We start from the raw sequence: 23,113 nt of genomic DNA on the forward strand, positions 1-23,113 counted from the left end.
CATTGAAACAAAAAACATTTCAAATTAAAAACTTTTTAAAAAAATACTCTTCATTAAAAATGTGAAAAGCATTCAATAGTAGAAATTGTACAAGGCTTTGATTGGCATTATTCATTTATCAAGGATTTGCACAGTACCACTTGGAAAACTTACAAACAGCTGAATTCCAGTGGTATAGAAATGAAACACAAAATCAGGAATGTGTTGCAGAATGGGAGATATAAAGTAGGAAATGATCAGTAAATCCATGTATGCAAAAAAGAACAAGTCTTTCTCAGAGAACAGTGAGAGCTGAATCATGGAATATATTCAAAGCTGCATTATAATTGACCAGGGAATCGAATTATGGGGAAATACAAAAATTGGTATTGAAATCACAAATCAGAACTGCCATGATCTTATCAAATGGTGAAGCAGGCTGCTGGGGATGAATAACAATCCCTGTGCCTATTTGTTATATTTTTGTTATGGGAATTCTATCAACGGTCCAACCATTTCACATTCTCAAGTGTCACCTTAAAAATAGATTTTGTTATGTGCATTTACTCAGTGGTACAGCAATAATTCTTATTCATTCGTGGAAAGTGGGGTCACTGACAAATCCCAATTGCTCCTGAGAAGCTGGTAGCTAGCTGTCTTCTTGAAATGTTACTATCTATCTGGTGCAGGAACACCTACAGTGGTGTTTGTGAGTTCCATGATTTTGCAGCAATGAAAGTGAAGGAACAATAATATGACTCCGGTCACAATCGAGTGTGGTTTGGAAAGGAACTTGCAGATAGTGACTGTCCCATCTGTTTCCTTTGTCCTTCTAGGTGGCAGAAGTCATGGGTTTGGAAGGTGCTATTGAAGAAGCTTAGGTGAGTTACTTCCACACATCTTGTAGCTGGGACCTGGCTGCCACTTTGCATCTGTGGTAAAGGGAGAGAGTATAGTGGATGCAGAGCCAATCAAGTGATAGATTTTGTTCTGGATTGTGTTGAGCTACTTGAGTATTGTTGCTAAGACTCATTTAACCAGGTATCATGTTCCTGACTTACAATCATAGAATCCCTACAGTGCAGATCAAGGCCATTCAACCCATCAAATCTGCATTGACCCCATCCCAACATTCCACCCTATCCCAACAACCCTCATTTACCTAACCTGCACATCTCTGGACACTACAGGGCAATTTAGCATGGCCAATCCACCTAACCTGCATATCTTTGGACTGTGGGAGGAAACCAGAGTACCCAACACTAACCCATACAGACACAGGGAGAACATGCAAGCTCAACATAGACAGTCAGCTGAGGCTGGAAGCAAATCAGTATCCCTAGTGCTGTGAAGCAGCAGTCCTCACCACCTTACCAACTTGTCCCCTTTAGGCGGTAGACACTATTTGAGGAGCCAGGACATGAATTACTCACCTAGCAGTCCCCATTCTATGACCTGCTGTTATAGCTACAGTATTTATATACTTAAAACACTCATGACGTAGATGAAGGAAGCGAAGGCATAGATGATTGAAGTGAAGGCATAGTAGCTAAACTCATAGACAATACCAGATAGTATGAAAAGATGTTGTGAAGAAGACATAAGGAAATGGTAGCCAGATAAAGCTACACTGAGTGAGTGAGCATAAATCTAGTAGATGGAGTATCATGTAGGCAAGTATGAAGATGTTCACTTTTGCAGGAAGAATATTTAAATGGAGAATGACTACAGAATTCCAAGGTGCAGAGAGATTTAGGTATTCTGGTGCACGAGTCACAAAAGGTTAATATGCAGCGGCAGTAGTTAATCAAGAATGCTAAGAGAATACGATCCCTCGTTACAAAAAAATATTAAACATAAAAGTAAGGATCTTACACTTCAGTCAGTCCAGAATGAGGGGACACCATTCAAATATTAGGGGGCACTTGTCCTTTCAGTACAAAGATGGGTTTTTTCTTCAGTGGAACAATGCAACTTTGGAACACCCTGCCTCAGAAGGTGGAGGAGGTAGGATTATTGAATATTGTTAAGATAGATAAATTCTTGTTAAGGAGGTGAATCAAGATTTAGTGGGAATGTGGAATTCAAACCACAAACATAACTCTCGATCTCAGTGAGTGGTAAGGCAGGCATGAGGGGCCAAATGGTCTACCTTTGCTCCTATTCACATATGGCTGGTCCAGTTCAACATCTGGTACTGATATATACTGACCCCAGAAGTTGACAGTGGGGGACTCAACAATGATAATAACATTGACTGTCAAGGGAGATGGTTAGATTCTCTCTTGTTGGAAATGGTCAGTGCCTTGGCACTTGTATAGTACAAACATTACTTGTTACTTTTTCAAACCAGACCTGAATGCTGTCCTGGATTTGCGGTATATGGACATTGGCTGCTGAAGAGACAGAGGTTCACCTGCCTCTCTTCCAACCTAGTTTACTGCATCAGGTGCTCCCAATGTGGTCTTCTCTACATTAGGGAAGGTTCACCGAGCATCTCAGCTGGGCCCACAGGGGCCTTTCAGTCACCACCCATTTTAATTCCCTTTTCCCACTCCCTTTCTGACATGACCATTCTTGGCCTCTTCCATTGCCACAGTGAATCAGACTGCAAACTGGGAGGAACAAAACCTCATCTTCCGCCTGGACAACCTACGGCCTGGAGGACTCATCATTGAGTTCTCCAATCGCAAATAACTTCCCTCCCATCCCCAAACTCTATTCCTAGCCCCTCTTCCTCCCTGCCACCTACCAGATTCATTGATCAACCAGGTCACACCCTCTACCTGTCTTCACCTATTCCCACTTCATCACCCTTCCCCGCCACTCTCTTTATCTGCAGCTCCCTCTATACCCACCCCCAGTCCTAAAGAAAGGGCAACAACAGAAACATCAACTTCTCCACCTCCTGATGCTGCCTGGCTTGCTGTGTTCTTCCAGCCTCCTGCCTGTCCACTTTGGATTCCAGCATCTGCACGTTTTTTTGTCTCTCTTTGCAGTATCTGAGACATAGAAAACCATACTGAATATTGTGCAATCATTAACCAACATCCACTTCTGATCATGTGACAGAAGCTTTACCCAATGATGTAACACTCTTTGGATGGGGGAGGAGGAGTCTAGCACAAGGTCTTACTGGAGATAAATATAGTGACGCGCCTTGTTTGCTATCATTTTTATTGTTGTGATTTACAGAATTTGTTGCAATATCACTCCAAATTCAGAGTACGAAATAACCTTGAACACATCAGTAAAAAGATCAACAGCTTTTGAAGGTGGACCATTAAATAACTCTGCATTAATGCATCTAATTTTAAACAGATATCCTCCCTTGACACGATGCAGTTTTAATTCCATACCATGCCAGTATGGTTGTGTCATCCTTGACTCATTACACTGCTCACCATGAGTAGTAGTTTCCATGTACAACACACCACGCAACCGTTCAAATTCACAAGTCCATGCAGCTTGTAATTAAAGCTTCTTTGAGAGGGTGCTCCAGTTTTACTTGAGCAGCAGTTAATACAGGCTACTAATACAGGCTACTAATACTGTAGTTTCAGAAAGTCTTAAAAACAGAAAACAAATAAAAAACAAAGTAGCAAGGCCACAAGTTATACAGTATTAAATATTATCTGCAATATTATTACATGCTGTAAAAACCTCAGCAAAATAAGCCACAACTTTATTGAAAGTTGGTGTCAAATCAGCCACCATTAGCATGCTTCCAGCATGATACACAGATCTAATCGACCTGCCCCAAAATTGTTAAGATAAAACACTGATATATTATCATTTATTTACTTTGTTACCGGGGCATGTGATATGCTGGTAGAAAAATGAAATCCAAATGCTACACGGTTCACTCCGTGTGATAACACAGCACCCGTAAAACCCACGTTCAAACAGGCATCTTGCAACTGAGATGCAACAAACGTTGGAGCTGTCCGTTATGACACAATAATGTCATTATTGAATGTCCTTAAGGTAGTAAAATGCCCCGAGACACTTCTCAGGAGCATTACCAAACAAAATCTGACACCAAAGATACTAAGAACTGTTCACCAGAAGTTTGAAGGATTGTCTTAAGGAAGGAAAAGCAAGGAGGTTTACAGAGGAAGTGACAAGGCTTTCAATGGAGAAATGACTCAAACTGTGGTTTGAGATAAGGCTGGAGGAGGTTAGACCAGTAGGGAGGGGCAGTGCCATTAAGTGATTTGAAACAAAATTTTAAAATCAAGGCATTGTTTATTTGGGACTGATCAACATGTCCAGAGTGACAGATGAATCAGATTGGCTGCAATTCAGAACAAACAGGAGTTTTAGACAACCTCGGGTTTAAGGACAGTGGAAGACAGTCAGGAGATTTAAATAGTCAAGTCGAACGGTAACAAAGGCATGCATGAAAGTGTGTTTCACTGGATAAGCTGAGGGAATGGTGGAGTTAGGTGATGTCCCCAAAGTGAAAACAATCATTTAGTGATGATAAAGCAGGTAGCTTTATCTCAGTCAAATATGTCATCAAGATTGTGCACAGTCTGATTCAAGCCTCAGACAGTTATATGGGAGAGGAACGGACTCAAAAACAAGGAAACTGATTTTTTGGGGAGTGGATGAATGGAGTCAATGGCAAGGGAATATAATTTCTTGGAGGAGGGGACAGAAAACAATAACTTCCACCTTCCTGATATTTACTTGGGGAAAACTGACAATCATACTGACACGTTAGGGACAAGAGAAGCATTGAGACAGACAGTGGAGAAGTCAAGCTGGGGGTGACCAGCACATATGTGGAAGTTTCTGTTACCAAATGGCATCATGCAGATCAGAAAGAGGAGACAGATTCTTGAGAGTCATTGAATTTAGTGGTGCAGGAGTAGGAAGATCATGCCCCAGCTACAAACAGGTATATGAAAAGACACCAGTGAGTGCTGTCCCACCCACCTGGATGCCAGTGGCATTTGAGGGGGATGGTGTGATTAGCCCTGTCAAAAACTTCAGCCAGGCCAAGAAAAGCGAGGGAAAGTTTCCCTTTGTCACAGTCACACTGGATTTCATTTGTGACTATGACACATTGGACATGCTGTTTGGACTATGTCTGAAAGTATTTTTGCAATGTTATGGAGAGGACCCTAATTAAAAAGGTAACATCTCTAACTCAAAACTTACACATTACTGTTTTTAATATAGATGATTAGAAAGTGTGAACAGAATCCAATTCTTAATATTTGTGTGTCTCTCCATATTACGAGTAATTAAAAAGTAGTAGTATCAAATGCTGTACTACCTAAGGTTAATTGCAGAGATATATGTTCTTACCTTACAAATACAGTAGTTGCAAAAGCATCTGAACCTACATGCAGTTGAAAAATGATGAGTAATTTTCAGCAGATACGTTTCCACGACTGGTTATGAAAACTTAAAACTTTTTAAGGGAACACCGACAACTCTGTTCCAAAGCAGAACTAAAACAAAAATAAAATTTACCAAGTGTGTGTCTGGTTCCATTTGATAATTCCAACGTTAGACTTACTTCACTTCTGACTAAATCTGATGCACTGAAACATGGAAATATTTATGGCATAAAAGGAGATCATTCAGCTTATTATGTGAAATAGAAGCAAAGTGGATACAACAGCAATGTTTAAAAGGCATCGTAATAGATATATGTATAGGCAGGGAATAGTGAGATCCGGACTACGTACAGGCAAAACTGTTTGTAGTTGAGAAAGGCATCACATGTCAATGCAGTCTTGGAAAGCTGAAGGGCTTGTTGCTGTGCTGTACTATTCTTTGTTCTTTAGTGTGGATACTGGAAATCTGAAATAAAAACAGACAATGCTGGAGAAAGTCAGCAGGTCTAGCAGCATCTGTAGAGAGAGTAACAAATTTAATGTTCAAGATGACTCTTCTTTGGAAGTGAAAAGGGCTGATGGGAGCCCCATTCAGTTCTGAATCTTAGACATATTAGTTTTGAAACATTATTTCTCTCTCAAGAGATGCTGCCAGATCTGCTGAGTTTCTCCAGCACTTTCTGATTTGATTTCAACTGCCTGTGTCAGCTGAGAAAGAGCTATTGAGCAGAGTGTTTTTTTATTACTTCTAACAAGAGTGTACACTAATGAACATTTTAAAATTATTTTCATAGAGTGTGGAATTTTATTTGGAGTATATGCCCTTGACAGCAGCCGTTGTCCTTTCCAGGATAACATTTCTGGTTTATCTACCCCAAACTTAGAATCTTAGAAGCTCTACAGAGTGAAAACAGGCCCTTCAGCCCAACAAGTCCACACCAACCCTCTGAAGAATCTCCCACCCAAACCCATTACTCTGTATTTATCCTTGACTATTGCGCCTAACCTACACATTACTGAACACTACGGGCAATTTAGCACGGCCAATTCACCTAACCAGCACATCTTTGGATTGAGAGGGGAAACCGGAGCACCCAGAGGAAACCGCAGACATGGAGAGAATGTGCAAACTCCATACAGACAGTCGCCAGTGGCTAGAATCGAACCCAGGTCCCTGGCGCTGTGAGGCAGCTGTGCTTACCACTGAGCTACTATGCTGACCTGAAGGCACAAAAGAATCTGTATTCCCGACGGAGTTCTGGGACAGTGATTAACATCCAAATAGAAAACCACTCAGCGTGTATATTAAACTGTCACTCACAAAGGAGTTCATGATGCTCATGATCCTCAAGTAATTGGCCATCTTGATGCAACAGTACATGAGAACACCACCATTGGCTAGATCATTTCCAAGTTTCACACCATCCTGACTTGGAAATATATTGTTGTTCTTTCAGTGCCACTGAGTAAATATCCTGTAACTCCCTCCTTAATGACATTGTGGGGTTACCTACAAATGGACTGCAGCGGTTCAAGAAAGTTCCTCACCACCACCTTCTCAAGGGCAACTAGACATAGGCAATAAATGCTAGCCAGCCAGTGACACACACATCTCATGAATGAATTAAACAAAAACCTGCTTTATCATCTTTTAACGTGTACAATAAGCTTCCTCTTTCAATTTTTACATTTCTTGCCACTGGTCCTTATGGTTTAGGCCCCTTGCCTTGTGTTGATTAAATACTGCTCATCAATATGAGAAGTAGATTTACTAAATATCATTTTTTCTTCCTTCCATATGGCATGCACATCAATGAGTTTGGATCACAAGTTTGGATCTTAGCCTCCTCCAGCAATCTTAGTGCAGACGAAAAAAAACTTGAGCCTACACAGAAAATGGAATCCCCATCATGTCCCCAGAAAGCATAGTAATATTATAGCTACAGCAAGATATTACAGGCAGCAATAAAATGAGTCACTCGTTAATATAATTTATTATTGGTGATTAAAGGAGGAATCCTAGCTCCAATACCTGAAAAACTTCCTTCTCTTCCACAATTAGCACCATGACAACAACACAATGTCCTAAATCTTTAACGCACCATGATTTTAAGATTCCTCAAACAGTTATTTAATTAAAGTTTGAGCACCTTAGTTGTCTTGATGACCCTGGAAAGATGGGCAGTGCCTGCTTACACATGCTGCAGGTGACCTGCTGGCCCTGGGCAAAAGGCACAAGAACAAATGCTCCATAATTTCTTGCTCTGCCAGCTGAACAAACACCAATAATTGGAAGGAGGCATGCCAGAGATGGGTGTCCCTGAAGCTGAGTGGGATTGGCAATAATCCAACTGCAACTTCCCGCAGCTGGTGTATGTAAGGGAGGAGGAGCTCACACAGAAAGGGAGTGGGATGTTGGAAACTACAATTTCTTGTCATGGTTGTGGTATGTTCGCCGAGCTGGGAAGTTGATTTGCAGATGTTTTGTCCCCTGTCTAGGTGATATCTTCAGTGCTTTGGAGCCTCCTGTGAAGTGCTGCTGTACTGTGTCTTCTGAAATTTATTTGATTCCATTTCTGCTGCTTCTGGTTGTTCGTTGTAGTGGCTGATATATTGGGTCTAGATCAATGTCCTTGTTGATGGTGCCCGTGGCCGAGTGCCATGCTTCTAGACATTCTCTGGCTGTCCACTGTTTAGCTTGTCCTATGATCATTGTGCCGTCGCAATCGAATTTGTGGTCCTTATCGTGTGTGCGTATGGCTACTAGGGACAGCTAGTTGTGGCGTTTAGTGGCTAGTTGGTGTTCATGGGAGCAGATTGCTAGTTGCCTGCTGTTTGCCCTATATAGTATTTCGTGCAGTCTTTGCATAGAATCCTGTAAATTACATTAGTCTTGCACACAATGGGATATGCCAGCCACTACAAAGCACAACCAGAACTGGCAACCAGAAGCAGCAGAAACAGAACCAAATAAATTTCAGAAGACACATTACAGCAGTGCTTCACAGGAGGCTCAAAAGCACTGAAGATGCCACCCAGACAGGGGTCAAAACGTCTGCAAATCAACTTCCCAACTCGGCAAACATAACCACTACCATGACAAACGGCACCCAAGTTATAAATCTTTACACAAACCTTGAATTACAATTTCTGCTCATTGGCCTCAAGAGGATCGACCAGCTCAGCTAAAAGGTAGTGTCTTATGCAGTGTAGCATTTTCTCAATTACTCATTCGAACATCCGCTTATGTATGCTAACTCCTCAAGCTACGTAAGCACAGAAGAAATAGGAGCAGGAATAGGCCAACTGGCCCCCTAAGCCTGCTGCCCCATTCAACAAGATCATGGCTGATCTTTTCGTGGACTACACTTACTCACCTGCTTATCATAACCCTCAATTCCTTTACTGGTCAAAAATCTATCTTTGCCTCAACGTGGTAACCTCACAAAAATTCCACAGATTGCCAATCCTTTGGGTGAAGAGGTTCCTCTTTAACTCAGTCCTAAATCTGCTTCCCCTCAGTTTGAAGCTATGCCCCATGTTTATATTTTCACCCATCAGTGGTGGAAACAATCTCCTTGTTTCTATCTTATCTATTCCCTTCATGATTTTATGTTTCTATAATATCCCCTTCATTCTTCTAAATTCAACCGAATGTAGTCCCAGTCTACTCAATCTCTCCTCATAAGCCAACCCTCTCAGCTCTGGCATCAACCTAGTGAACCGCCTATGCACCCACTCCAGTGTCAGTACATCCTTTCGCAAGTAAGGAGACCAAAACTGCGCACAATACAGTTTATAAACTCCATCCCTCTAGCAATGAAGGACAATATTTTCCTTCTTAATTACCTGCTGCACCTGCAAACCAACTTTCTGTGATTCATGCACAAGAACACCCAGATTCCTCTGCACAGTAGCATGCTGCAATTTTTCACCATTTAAATAATAGTCTATTTTGCTGTTATTTCTACCAAAATGGATGACTCCATATTTCTCAACATTGTACTCCATCTGCCAGACCCTTGCCCACTCACATAACCTATCTATATCCCTCTACAGACTTTCAGTGTCCTCTGCACACTTTGGTTAGATTCAAGCATTTTCCCCATGACAGAAGTTAAGCTAACAGGCCTATAGTTACTCGCCTTTTGCCCCCCTCCTTTTTTAAACAATGGCATCACATTTACTGTTTTCCATTCTGCCAGAACCATCCCAGAATCCAGTGAATTTTGGTCAGTTACGAGTGCTTTTGCTATTTCCCCCGCCATCTCTTTTAATACCTTGAGATGCCTTCCATCAGGGCCAGGAGACCTGTCCACCTTTAGCCCCATTAAAATCCACAATCTTTTATTGGGGGGGGTAAAGGTACTACTATTACCGCTATTGTCAATGTTACCACTGTAGATGCTTGAGTGAGAACACTAATTTAGTGGCACTTCATGGTAAATTACAGATATTTCCACCTTGTATACTGACACCCCTAAGAAGCAGTTGATATAGTTCACTTGTTTTAAATTCTGCATTAAAAGAATTGGACACCTAATTAGACAAAGAGACACCGGTTCCAACCTTCTAAAATCCAATTAAAATCCATTTTTTAAAGTTCTGAATACAATTTTGACTGAAACAAGAAATTAGAAGTTACAAGTTACATCACCAAGCTTTGTTGGATCCCAGCACTAAGCTGAGCAAGGTGTATTGTAAAAGGGCAAGAACAGGAACAGATCAAAAAGTGACAGAGGGCTATTAGGACAGGCGACTGAAGATATGTGTAAAGTAGCATCGTAAAAACAAAAGATCAGAAATTAAGCTAGGGAAAACAAACTTCGGTGTCTGACTGTCAACTTAATCAACTGGTTGAACATTGCTGGAAGTGATGGCAAATTTAACTAATGAGCAAAATTCAGACCTGAGAATAGAACAGTAAGCAATGCACTATAATAGTGTAATCACTGTACATACGACATTCTTTTTAAAAAAACTGGATTAAAGTAAGAAAGTAATAAAGAAGATAAAATACAGCACAGGATTGTGGCAATAAAAGTATGATTTTACTCTGGCATTATTGCCAGTGTCACAGTCTCAATGTATAAACACATTAATTATAGCATTACTGTTACTGTACAAACATTACAGAAGAATAAACCTGCTCAAAACAACTACTGCATTCTACTTGCACTACATGGTTACTGGTTCACAATATTAAAAAAAAGGTAAATCAGTGTTTTCTGTGTGAGAGCCAGTCCCTGCAAATATCAACATATTCTCTTCCAAGAAATCCTTGCAAATAATTCTAGTCGTGGAGATCATTATACATATTGTAAAAGCCCTGAGGACACTTGTTCTACCTTCTGAAGTATACTGTTATTAGCAAATAGCAACAGAAGGATATGTTAATGTCAACAAAAAGAAAATTTAACTTACACAGAAATCTGATGATCTTGTAAGCCATCTTGGATATTTTAGGTTAGATGAGGGGGAAGGGTTTTTTGGTTCTTGTTTTGACATCAATTTTTTTATATACTTAAAATTGCATACAGTTTGTGCACAAGCTAAATTATCCAAACATTGACCATTAATTTATCAGGAAGTTGACTGTAACTGAAACAATTCTAAGACTTCAGCAGAATAGGAAGAGCTTTAAAAGACAGTTCCTACAACACAGACTTCATTGGGAGTACGTTACATCAAAGGTTGATGATAAATAAAATCAAAGTTATTAATAGTGTTTGATTCTGAAGTACTATACAATATTTAAGAATTGAATTGGTGCAAGATGACAGGTCATTGACTTAAAATGTTAATTGTTTCTACTTCACAGCTGCTACCTAACCAGCTGAATATTTCCAGCATTTCGTCTTGCATTCTTTCATGGATTGAAAGAGCCACAGAAAAATTGCCTGCACTGCTTTATCAAAAGTTATAATAGCTCTGTCACATCTACCTGGCAAATACCATGGGAGTATCTAGCTCTAGAAGTGGGCCAACTCACTGAGTTACAGATCTATGCAATGAAAAAAAACTTACATTTACAGGATATAATACCATTCACACATTCTGAAAACCCCAAAGCATTTCAAAGACAATGGAGTACTTTTAAAGTGTAGTCATTTCTGTCATATAGGAAATATGAGTTCCATTCTCTTCGCCAAGTCAGAGGTTATGGGTACAAGTTCCAATCCAGGACTTAAATAAAAAAAACTAGGTTGACACGCGTGTAGTTCTGAAAAAATGCTGCATTCTCAGAAGTGCTGTCATTTCAGTGCGACATTAAATGAAGCCTCATTCTGCAACCTCAGGTGGAAGATCCAATGGTAATATTTCAAAGAAAGACAAAGAAATACTGCTAGTGCCTCAATTAACAGGTTTCCTTCAAACCATATGTTTAAAAAATGATGTGGTCACTTTGTTTATTACTGTTTGTAGAACCATGTGAACCCATGTTTCTCTACATTACAATGATTATACTTCAAAAGAACTTTATTGGCTGTGAAGCACTCTGGAGTACCCTGACAATATGAAAAGTACTAATAATATAAAGTGAATTGTTTTCGCAGCTATTCTGCCTTCTTGACCTCCCAAACTACCATAGGGAATCACAGTGTCAGCCAATGAGCTCCTACCACATACATTAAATAGTGTCACAGGTCAGCATGGATACAAGGTGGAATTAGTTAAACGTCTATCAGAAAGAAGACACACATGCTGAATGGATATCTAAGAACAGTCAAGCCGCAAATTAGCAGAAGATTGAAAGACATACAGATGATAATTATTGTGGGTTTGCTTATGGTGCCATTGCCCAGGTCTGCACTATATAGTCTATACCCAGTTTCACTTTCCCCGTCATGAGCCGAGGCATTAGAATAAATACCCTTCAGTTCTACAATTTGCATATTTAAGTTGAACTGAAAATATGTGGTCAAAGTCTTTGCTATTTCCTCTCTGACCTTCTTCAACAATACACCGAGGCCGGGTGAATCATCTATCTCAAGTCCCCTTTTTTGTTCAGAACCAATTTCTTTCTGACAGTTATTTCAACAATTGTTCTAATTCCTCCTAAGAACGCCAACCTTCCTCTTCCCATCATCCTATAAAAATGCAAAGTAGATTTTAAGCACCTTCAGTATTTATTTTCCTCCAGAATGAGATTTCCATTGGGTGATATTACCTTCTTTTTAAATAATTCTTTACGTACTTAAACGGCTCCAATTTCTTCACACTAACGGACAATCTTTTTGTATTACCTTCAACCCTCCTAATCTCCTTACAATGTGCGTTACATTCTTCATTATTCTCTTTAGCAATGTTAGTCCCTATTTCATCAAACAATGCCGAGGCAACATTTAGAAAGATGGCACTCTTCACTCCTGTACACAGGCACTTAATATTAAGCAACCCTACATATTACAAAAGTCTCTCTTCCCAATCCACTGCCACTACCAACATACCACCACCACACCCCCAATGTAACCTTTACATCTTTGGCAAACCTCAGGGTTGCACTCGGAGAATTCCAGTCAGTTGCCCAGCCAGAAATCATCAAAAATTGCAAGGAATCATGCAGTTCCATTCCAGTCAGTGGATTTAAATATGAAAGATAATAGGCAAACAATGAAAAGTGCCCATTTTTTGCCATACCCATTATGAATTTCTGCTCAAACTATTTTAAGCGGAAAGGATGGAGTATTAGTATAAACTACTCAGTTATCATTCATCATCTTTGACTTATCTGATAACACACTAATTTATGACGTGGTGGAGAAAATAAAGCTTAGTAATTTTCCAAGATTACTTAAAACTTCCAAAAAATGCTCTGCTGATATCATGACTGATGTTCATGGGAAACTGTGACATTGTCCATTTTGGAAGTGGGAACAAAAGAAAAAAGAAAAGAGTATAATTTAAATGGAAGAAAAACTGCAGAAGGCTGCAACACAAAGGGATTTGCAGGTACTTGTGCAAGAAACAGAAAAAGCTAGCACATAGGTTCAGCAGATAATCAGAAGGCTAATGGAATGTTGGCCCTTTTTTAAAATATTTTTATTGAAAATATTTCTTTTTTACAAAATTATAACAATAAACAACCACACGACTCTATAAAAAAAAACAAAGAACAACACAAACAGAACGAAACTATACTCATGTACAAGATAAACAAATCAGTCAAAGTAATAAATAAATAACACCGGTCAGCGCCACGAAACAATAGCTCCTGACCTTCAAGAGCGTTCAATATTACGGCTGCATGTATTTGAAATTCTACCTCTCAGGACACCAAGTTCGCCAAACTAAATCATCATGGCTACACAAAGGCCCTAATTAAAATGGCAGACAATACTGCTTCCAGGTAACCCAAAAAGGGCTGCCACGTCTCATAAAAGTTTTCAGGTTTTTGGTGCACCATATTTGTGAGAAAGTCCAGGGAAATATGTTCCATGATTAGCTTGCGCCAACCCAACAGACCCAGGGGTTTCTCAGGCATCCAGCACATCGAAATGCTTTTCCTCGCACAAAAAGTAAGAATATTAAAAAGTTTTTACCCATGTATACTGGGCAGGCCCAGGAGAAGGGAGACTAGTTCCATCTTAACTTTGGTCCCCAAGACCGATTCTATTACTCCTGCTGTACGTACGTACAAAGCTTGTGGCAGGACCACAGACAATGAGTGAGATTACCAGTACTTATTTTACACTTGGGGCACATTGAAGATACTCTCACCTTAAACTTCAAGAGATGGGGGAATCCAAGATGGCAGAAACCTAGGAGGATTGCATTTGCTGGGCTCCGTTCCACAACAGCGGCAGGACAGAGCTAGAAGCCATCCCAACCATGTTACTGTGAGTAAAAAAAACAGTGAAAAAACTACAGAACCTGAAAATTTTACTTACCTTTGTTTTTGCTGCAAGAGAATGCCAAAAAAAGGAGGAAGTTAGCCCAGGGCCGGGGTTCAATCCATTAAGGCGGCAGGCTTGCTTACACACCAGGCCTTGGTTGAGAAGCTTGCCAAATCTCGTGAGGTCCTTGGGAAGGAGACTGAAGGAAAAAAAAAATCAAGGAAAAATTAGCCCCGGTTTGTGCTATGCTGCAAGACCTGGGGAAAGGACTGACAAGCTCAAGTACCGGGCCAGGGGTGAAAGCAGAGGCTGATTCATCCAAGAGTCAGATTGAATCTCTGGAAACGCAGGTCGATGGTTTGCTGGATTTGGTGGATGACCTTGAGAACAGGGGCAGAAGAGAGAACCTTTGTGTTGCTGGAATGCCGGAGGGGACAAAAGGTGAGAGGCCAGTGGAAATCTTTGAGAAGTGGCTCCCAGAATTCCTTAGTTTGGAGGCTGAAAAGGGAAGGATGAAGATTATAAGAGCCCACCACGCCGCGGCATGAAGACCAGGAATGGACTAATGCCCTCGCCCTGTCTTGGTATAGTTCCATCATTATAAAGACAAACAGAAATCTTCCAGAACCCAAGAGAAGAATCCAATGGCGTTGGTGTGCGAGGGCTCCAGAATCATGTTTTTCCAAGACATTTCAGCAGCAGTGATTCAGAAAAGGAAGTCCTATGACTGCATCAAGAAGAGACTGAGAGCACTTGGGATCCACTACTCTCCAAGATATCTAGCGATGCTTCAGATTAATTATAATCGATCTGTACATTTATTTGACTCGCCAGAGAAAGCGAGGAACTTTGTGGACACGCCGATGTAAGCCGGACGATTGAATAGACACACATAACAGAATTGTTCAGGTTTGTCCTTCTTTAAAGAGGACTTGGTAGAGTCTCCTTTTATTGGTAATACGTTGTGTTAAACTATGCTCAGGATGCACAGAGCTCCCGACGTCCCCAACAGTACCCTTCCACCGACATACTCATTCGTTTGGCCGAACTGGTCCTCACCCTCAACAATTTCTCCTTCGAATCCTCCCACTTCCTCCAGACCAAAGGGGTAGCCAAGGGCACACGTATGGGTCCCAGCTACCCCTGTCTCTTTGTTGGCTACGTAGAACAGTCCATCTTCCATAATTACACCGGCACCACTCCCCATTCCCCACCTCTTCCTCCACTACATTGATGACTGCATTGGCGCCACCTCATCAACTTCACCAACACATTCCAACCTGACCTTAAATTTACATGGACCATCTCTGACACCTCCCTCCCAATCCTGGACCTCTCCATCTCCATTAATGACGACCAATTTGACACTGACATTTTTACAAACCCACCGACTCCCACAGCTACCTGGATTACACCTCTTCCCGCCCTACCTCCGCCATATCTGCTCCCAGGAAGACCAGTTCCACCACAGAACACACCAGATGGCCTTCTTCTTTAGAGACCGCAATTTCCCTTCCCACGTGGTTAAAGATGCCCTCCAACGCATCTCGTCCACATCCCGCACCTCCGCCCTCAGACACCACCCCTCCAACCGTAACAAGGACAGAACGCCCCTGGTGCTCACCTTCCACCCTACCAACCTTCGCATAAACTAAATCATCTGCTGACATTTCTGCCACCTCCAAATGGACCCCATCACCAGGGATATATTTCCCTCCCCACCCCTTTCCGCCTTCCGCAAAGACCGTTCCCTCCATGACTACCTGGTCAAGTCCACACCCCCCTACAACCCACCCTCACATCCTGGCACCTTCCCCTGCCAGCGCAGGAATTGCAAAACCTGCGCCCAAACCTCCTCCCTCACCTCCATCCAAGGCCCTAAAGGAACCTTCCACATCCAAAGTTTTACCTGCACATCCACCAATATCATTTATTGTATCTGTTCCTCCCGATGCAGTCTCCTCTACATTGGGGAGACTGGACGCCTCCTAGCAGAGCGCTTTAGGGAACATCTCTGGAACACCCGCACCAATCAACCACACCACCCCGTGGCCCAACATTTCAACTCCCCCTCCCACTCTGCCGAGGACATGGAAGTCCAGGGCCTCCTTCACCGCTGCTCCCTCACCACCTGACGCCTGGAGGAACACTTCATCCCCAGGGCTTCCAGCTCAGCACTGTCCCCATGACTTGTCCTACCTGCCTATCCTCTTTTCCACCTATCCACTCCACCCTCCTCTCTGACCTATCACCTTCATCCCTTCCCCCACTCATCTATTGTACTCTATGCTACTTTCTCCCCACCCCCACCCTCCTCTCATTTATCTCTCCACCCTTCAGGCACTCTCGATTTTACTGCTCCTTGGATGCTGCCTGAACTGCTGAGCTTTTCTAGCACCACTAATCCAGAATCAGGATGCACAAGAGTATTTATCTTTAATTTCTAAGTTAAGTTATACCAAGGGATAGGTAACGTATTTCCTTTTAACTTACTTGTGTATATTACTAATCTTGTTTTTTTCCTACCGGGTTGCCTGTGTTTGTGGCGCGACCCTAGCTGGTAGGAGTTAAGGGGGAGTTCGAATACTTAGTAGAGTTTTGGGATATGTAGGTGCCCCCACTGAATGGGTGGGGGGTAAATTCCTCGAATCAGTGCCTTTAGCGTTTTTATGCTTTTCCGTTTCTGGTGTAAAGAGTTTTTGCAAGTTTTGTAGGTTTGAGAGTTGTAGCTGCTTTAGGTTATGTAGTTTTTGTGTTTTATGGACTTTCTTCTACTGAAGCTCAGCTATTTGTAGTTTGAGTTCTCCCTCTCTGGAGTCTAAATGGTGCTATAGAAGGTTATGTCTAAAGATTTGTTCATGTGGTGTACCTGGAACATTAAGGGGAGTCACTCGTCAGTCAAGAGGGAGAAGGGACTTTCCAGGCTTAAAAGGGAGAGGGTGGATGTTACTTCGTTGCAGGAAACACGCCTGGATGATGCAGAGCACCTGAAACTGCAGCAGAATGGGTATGACCAGCTTAATTTCTCATCGTTCAATACTAGGAGTAGGGAGGCAGCCATACTTGTTCGGAAGAATCTCCCATTTAAGTTGTTAGAGTGTATTAAAGACACACAGAGGAGATTTGTAATCCTTAAAGCTTTGATAAATGGAAAAGAATCTTCAATGTTTATTGTCCCCTGGCACAACTCCTCACGTTTTTGATAGATGCATTTTTTAAAATGGTTAGCCTCGCATCTCAGCATATTATCGTAGCAGGGCAATTTAAACGTCTAATAGACCCTATGGCGGACAGATTGCCCAAAGGCCCTCCGATATCATGTTCATGATTTAAGCAATTATGGGATGCGTGTGTTGAATTAGGATTGGTAGATGTTTGGAGGCACCTTCACCGTACAGGAAGGGATTTTACGTTTTTCTCGAACCAGCACAAATACCATACCAGGATTGATCTCTTGTGGACTCCCACAGCGCATTTGGGCTCAGTGGTGTCATGTACAATTGGCAATATCACTAATTCTGATCACGCTCCAGTGTAAATATACTATGGTAGGTTCAAGGCACTGGTGTCCGGACCCCTTCATCTTAAGGATAGCAGATTAACGAAAGGATTCTGGGTAATCCAAGATGGAGGATGGGAAAAATTTCTGGCTGTAACAGCTACTCCTTTTTTGAGGTATTTTAGGTGTTGGAGGTGATTTCCTCAAATTCCAGGAGTAGCAATTACTATTTCATATGCTGTTGCATTGTTTTGGAAGTTTGGAAAAAAATAGTCAAAACAACAGCAGTTTTAAAAGAGAGAAGAACAGACAAAGTAAGCATATGGCGAAGTCAGTGCAGGGGAGAGAGAGAGAGAGAGAGAGACAACTGATCTTAGAGGAACTGTTTGGGTGAAGTCACAGCACAGAAACAGATAAGTGAATAGTTTTAAGTGTGGCCTACAGAAAGTCTGCTGTAGAAAGTGGAGTGGGTTCTTTCTTGATTATATGTTTTTTGAGATATGTCTCTTTATTAAACTTAAAATATAAGCCACAACTATTAATTTAACCTGGGGCAGTGTTTTCTAAAGGAATAAGACGGTGTTATTTTCTGGGTCTGCAGATTGTGAAGGAACAAAAATGGCCTTTAGTAGAATGATATGTGCTTCTTGTCAGATGTGAGAGCTTAAGAAGAGTTTACAGGTTACTGCAGATTATATCTGCAATAAATGCTGTTGGTTGCGAATCCTATCAGATCAGTTGGAGAGACAGAAGCAATGAGAAATTTGCAACAGCAACGGTATGTGATGGATGGCTGTTATAGGAAGGGGGGAAAAGGCTCAGATACAGTGACATAAGATGGATTAACTCCAAGAAAGGTAAGAGTACAGGTAAGGTATGTTCTGTGGTTATACCCATTTCAACAAGCATGCTGTTCTGGAAAATGTAGGGGGTGATCGATTCACAGGGGAACATAACATGAACAGCCAAGTTTCTAGTATTGAGACTGGCTCTAATGCAATGAGGGGTACGTTGGGTTCCAAGAGATCAATTATGTTAGGGGACTCTCTAGTCTGAGGTACAGTCAGAGGTTTCTGTGGCCAGCAGTGAAAAATCAGAATGTCATGTTGCTCCCCTGGTACCAGGACAGGGTGCAGAATGTTCTTAAGGGGGAAGAGGGGCCAGAAAGCGATCATTGTCCACATTGGAACCAACGACATAGGAAGGGAAAAGGTTAAGATTCTGAAGTGAGATTACAGAGAGTTAGGCAGGAATTTAAAAAGGAGGTTCTCGAGAGTAATATCTGGATTACACCCTGTGCTACGAGCTAGTGAGGGCAGGAATAGGAGGACAGAGCAGATGAATGCATGGCTGAGGAGCTGGTGTTTGGGAGAAGGATTCACATTTTTGGATCATTGGAATCCCTTTTGGGGTAGAAGTGACCTGTACAAGAAGGACGGATTGCACCTAAACTGGAAGGGGACTAATATACTGGCAGGGAGATTTGCTAGAACTGCTCAGGAGAATTTAAACTAGTAAGGTGGGGGGGAGTGGGACACAGGGAGATACTGAGAAAAGAGATCAATCTGAGACTGGTACAGTTGAGAAAGGAAGCGAGTCAAACAGTCAGGGCAGGCAGGGACAAAGCAGAAAACAAGTTAGGACTAATAAATTAAACTGCATTTATTTTAATGCAAGGGGCCGAACAGGGAAAGCAGATGAACTCAGTGCATGGTTAGGAACATGGGACTGGGATATCATAGCAATTACAGAAACACGGCTCAGGGATGGGCAGGACTGGCAGCTTAATGTTTCAGGATACAAATACTACAGGAAGGATAGAAAGGGAGCCAAGAGAGGAGAGGGAGTGGCGTTTTTGATAAGGGATAGCATTACAGCTGTACTGAAGGAGGAAATACGTCCAGGGAAGTTATTTTGGTGGAACTGAGAAATAAGAAAGGGATGATCACCATATTGGGATTGTATTATAAACCCCCAAATAGTCAGAGGGAAATCTCAGCGATCTGTAAGAATATTGGGGTGGTTATGGTAGGGGATTTTAACTTTCCAAACATAGATGGGGACTGCCATAATGTTAAAGGTTTAGATGGAGAGGAATTTGTTTAGAGTGTGCAAGAAAATTTTCTGATTCAGTATGTGGATGTACCTACTAGAGCAAGTGCAAAACGTGACCTACTCTTGGGAAATAAGGCAGGGCAGGAGACTGAGGGTCAGTGGGGGAGCACTTTGGGGTCAGCAACCATAATTCTATTAGATTTAAAATAGTGATGGAAAAGAACAGACCAGATCTAAAAGTTGAAATGCTAAATTGGAGAAAGGCCAATTTTGACGGTATTAGGCAAGAACTTTCAAAAGCTGATTGGGGCAGATGTTTGCAGAAAAAGAGACAGCTGGAAAATTGAGAGCCTTCAGAAATGAAATAATGAGAATCCAGAGAAAGTATATTCCTGTTAGAGTAAAAGGAAAAGCTGGTAGGTATAGGGAATGCTGGATGACTAAGGAAATTGAGGGTTTGGGTAAGAAAACGAAGGAAGCATATGTCAGGTATAGACAGGATAGATCGAGTGAATCCTTAGAAGTGTATAAAGGCAGTAGGAGTATACTTAATAGGAAAATCAGGAGGGCAAAAAGGGGACATGAGATAGCTTTGCCAAACAGAATTAAGGAGAATCCAAAGGGTTTTTACAAATACATTAAGGACAAAAGGGTAACTAGGGAGAGAATAGGGCCCCTCAAAGATCAGCAAGGCGGCCTTTGTGTGGAGCCACAGAAAATGGGGGAGATACTAAACGAGTATTTTGCATCAGTACATACCGTGGAAAAGGATATGGAAGATATAGAATGTAGGGAAATAGATGGAGACATCTTGAAAGATGTCCATATTACAGAGGAGGAAGTGCTAGATGTCTTGAAACGCATAAAGGTGGATAAATCCCCACAACATGATCAGGTGTACCCTACAACTCTGTGGGAAGCTAGAGAAGTGATTGCTGGGCCTCTTCCTGAGATATTTATATCATCGATAGTCACAGCTGAGGTGCCGAAGACTGGAGGTTGGATAATGTGGTGCATTTGTTTAAGAAGGGTGGTAAGGACAAGCCAGGGATCTATAGAGCTGTGAGCCTGACGTCGGTGGTGGGCACGTTGTTGGAGGGAATTCTGAGGGATAGGATGTACATGTATTTGGAAAGGCAAGGACTGATTAGGGATAGAGAACATGGCTTTGTGCGTGGGAAATCGTGTCTCACAAACTTGATTGAGATTTTTGAAGAACTAACAAAGAGGATTGATGAGGGCAGAGTAGTAGAAGTGATCTACTACTCTGGACTTCAGTAAGGGGTTCGACAAGGTTCCCGTTGGGAGACTGGTGAGCAAGGTTAGATCTCATGGATTATATAGGAAGAATTAGCCATTTGGACACAGAACTGGCTCAAAGGTAGAAGACAGAGGATGGTGGTGGAGGATTGTTTTTCTGACCGGAGGCCTGTGGCCAGTGGAGTGCCACAAAGATCTGTGCTGGGTCCACTACTTTTCGTCATTTATATCAATGATTTGGATGCAAGAATAAGAGGTATAGTCAGTAAGTCACCAAAATTAGAGCTGCAGTGGACAGCGAAGAGGGTTACCTCAGATTACAACAGGATCTTGATCAGATGGGCCAATAGGCTGAGAAGTGGCAGATGGAGTTTAATTCACATTAATGTGAGGTGCTGCATTTTGGGAAAGGAAATCTTAGCAGGACTTATACACTTAATGGTAAGGTCCTAGGGAGTGTTGCTGAACAAAGAGACCTTGGAGTGCTGGTTCATAGCTCCTTGAAAGTGGAGTCGCAGGTAGATAGACTAGTGAAGGCGGCGTTTGGTATGCTTTCTTTTATTGGTCAGAGTATTGAGTACAGGAGTTGGGAGATCATGTTGCGGTTGTACAGGACATTGGTTAGGCCACTGTTGGAATATTGCATGCAATTCTGTTCTCCTTCCTATCGAAAAGATGTTGCAAAACTTGAAAGGGTTCAGAAAAGATTTACAAGGATGTTGCCAGGGTTGGAGGATTTGAGCTACAGGGAGAGGCTGAACAGGCTGGGGCTGTTTCCCTGGAGCGTTGGAGACTGAGGGGTGACCTTATAGAGGTTTACAAAATTATGAGGGGCATGGATAGGATAAATAGACAAAGTCTTTTCCCTGGGTTGGGGGGGGGGGGGTTCAGAACTAGAGGGCATAGGTTTAGGATGAGAGGGGAAAGATAAAAAGAGACCTAACTTTTTCACGCAGGAGGATGGTACTTGTATGGAATTAGGTCCCTGAGGAAGTGGTGGAGGCTGGTACAATTGCAAAATTTAAACGGCATTTGGATGGGTACATGAACAGGAAGGGTTTGGAGTGATATGGGCCGGGTGCTGGCTGGTGGGACTAGATTGGGTTGGACGGATTGAACCGAAGGGTCTGTTTCCGTGCTGTACATCTCTATGACCCTATAACTGAATTCTTTTGTACTGAATCCAGGACTTTTTTAGACATGAATTCAGATTCGGCCAGTAATCCATCTCTAGGAAACTGCTAAAGCCTATGCACGTGGTTTAGTTATTTCCTATTCTGCCAGTAAGAAACGGCATCAGAGTGAGCAGCAAAGCTTACTCGAGACACGCCTGAAGGCAGCTGAAAAGGCATACATTGATAGGCCCTCATTGGCTAAACTGCAGAGGATCACAGCACTTTGGTCTACACTGAACTCCATGCTCCCACAGACATCTAAGAGGGAGCTTACATTTGCAAAACAAAAGCTGTTTGAGCACGGGGATAAGCCAGGCAAGTACTTAGCGTACCATGCCAGGAAAAGGAGTGCTCCCCAATCCATCACCACAATCAGGGAAGATGCTGGAAATTTAACCTATGATTCTAAAAGAATTAACACAGCATTTAGGAAATTTTACTCTAAACTATATCAGTCTTGAAGTTGTGAGGATGTGTGGGCTAGGGTGGAGTCTTTTAAGAGTTTGGACCTTCCAGGAGTGACCCCTGAGCAACAGTCTCTCCTTAATGCCCCATTGTTGGTGCAAGAGATGCAGGAGGCTGTGAGGCAGCTTCAGAATGGAAAGGTGCCTGCTCCTGATCCTGATGGACTTCCCAGTGAGTTTTATAAGGAATTTCTAAGTATATTGTCAGAACTGCTGCTAAGTATGTTTAACGATTCACATAGTCATGGCTTCCTTCCACCATCTTTAAGAGAGGCAAATATCTCTCTTATCCTTAAAAAAAAGGAAGGACCTGCAGGACTGTGCTTCCTATAGGCCCATCTCACTCTAAATGTTGATTTCAAAATCCTATCTAAGACGTTTGCACTAAGACTAGAAACTGTGCTGCCTTTCATCATTAAGGAGGATATGACGGGTTTTATAAACGGTCACAGATCATCAAATAATGTCAGGTTACTTAACATGATCCAAG

General features: G+C 42.0%; 1 protein-coding gene across 4 annotated transcripts in view; it reads right to left on the reverse strand.

Moving 5' to 3' along the window:
* The window catches only part of stx17 (syntaxin 17), a 118,770-nt gene that overhangs the window by 34,716 nt on the left and 60,941 nt on the right, over window positions 1-23,113 (reverse strand). The window contains exon 3 of one of the 4 annotated variants that reach the window (XM_087987170.1): window positions 14,225-14,369. The exons of the other annotated variants lie outside the window; for them this stretch is intronic. Within the exon in view, the coding sequence (XP_087843296.1) occupies window positions 14,225-14,369 (145 nt within the window). The remainder of the gene's footprint in view (window positions 1-14,224; window positions 14,370-23,113) is intronic. 4 annotated transcript variants of the gene reach the window in all.

Source organism: Chiloscyllium plagiosum, unplaced genomic scaffold (genome assembly GCF_037043375.1).
Source record: "Chiloscyllium plagiosum isolate Xiang-an unplaced genomic scaffold, Cpla_swu_hap1 HiC_scaffold_5, whole genome shotgun sequence".
Lineage (NCBI taxonomy): Eukaryota > Metazoa > Chordata > Chondrichthyes > Orectolobiformes > Hemiscylliidae > Chiloscyllium > Chiloscyllium plagiosum.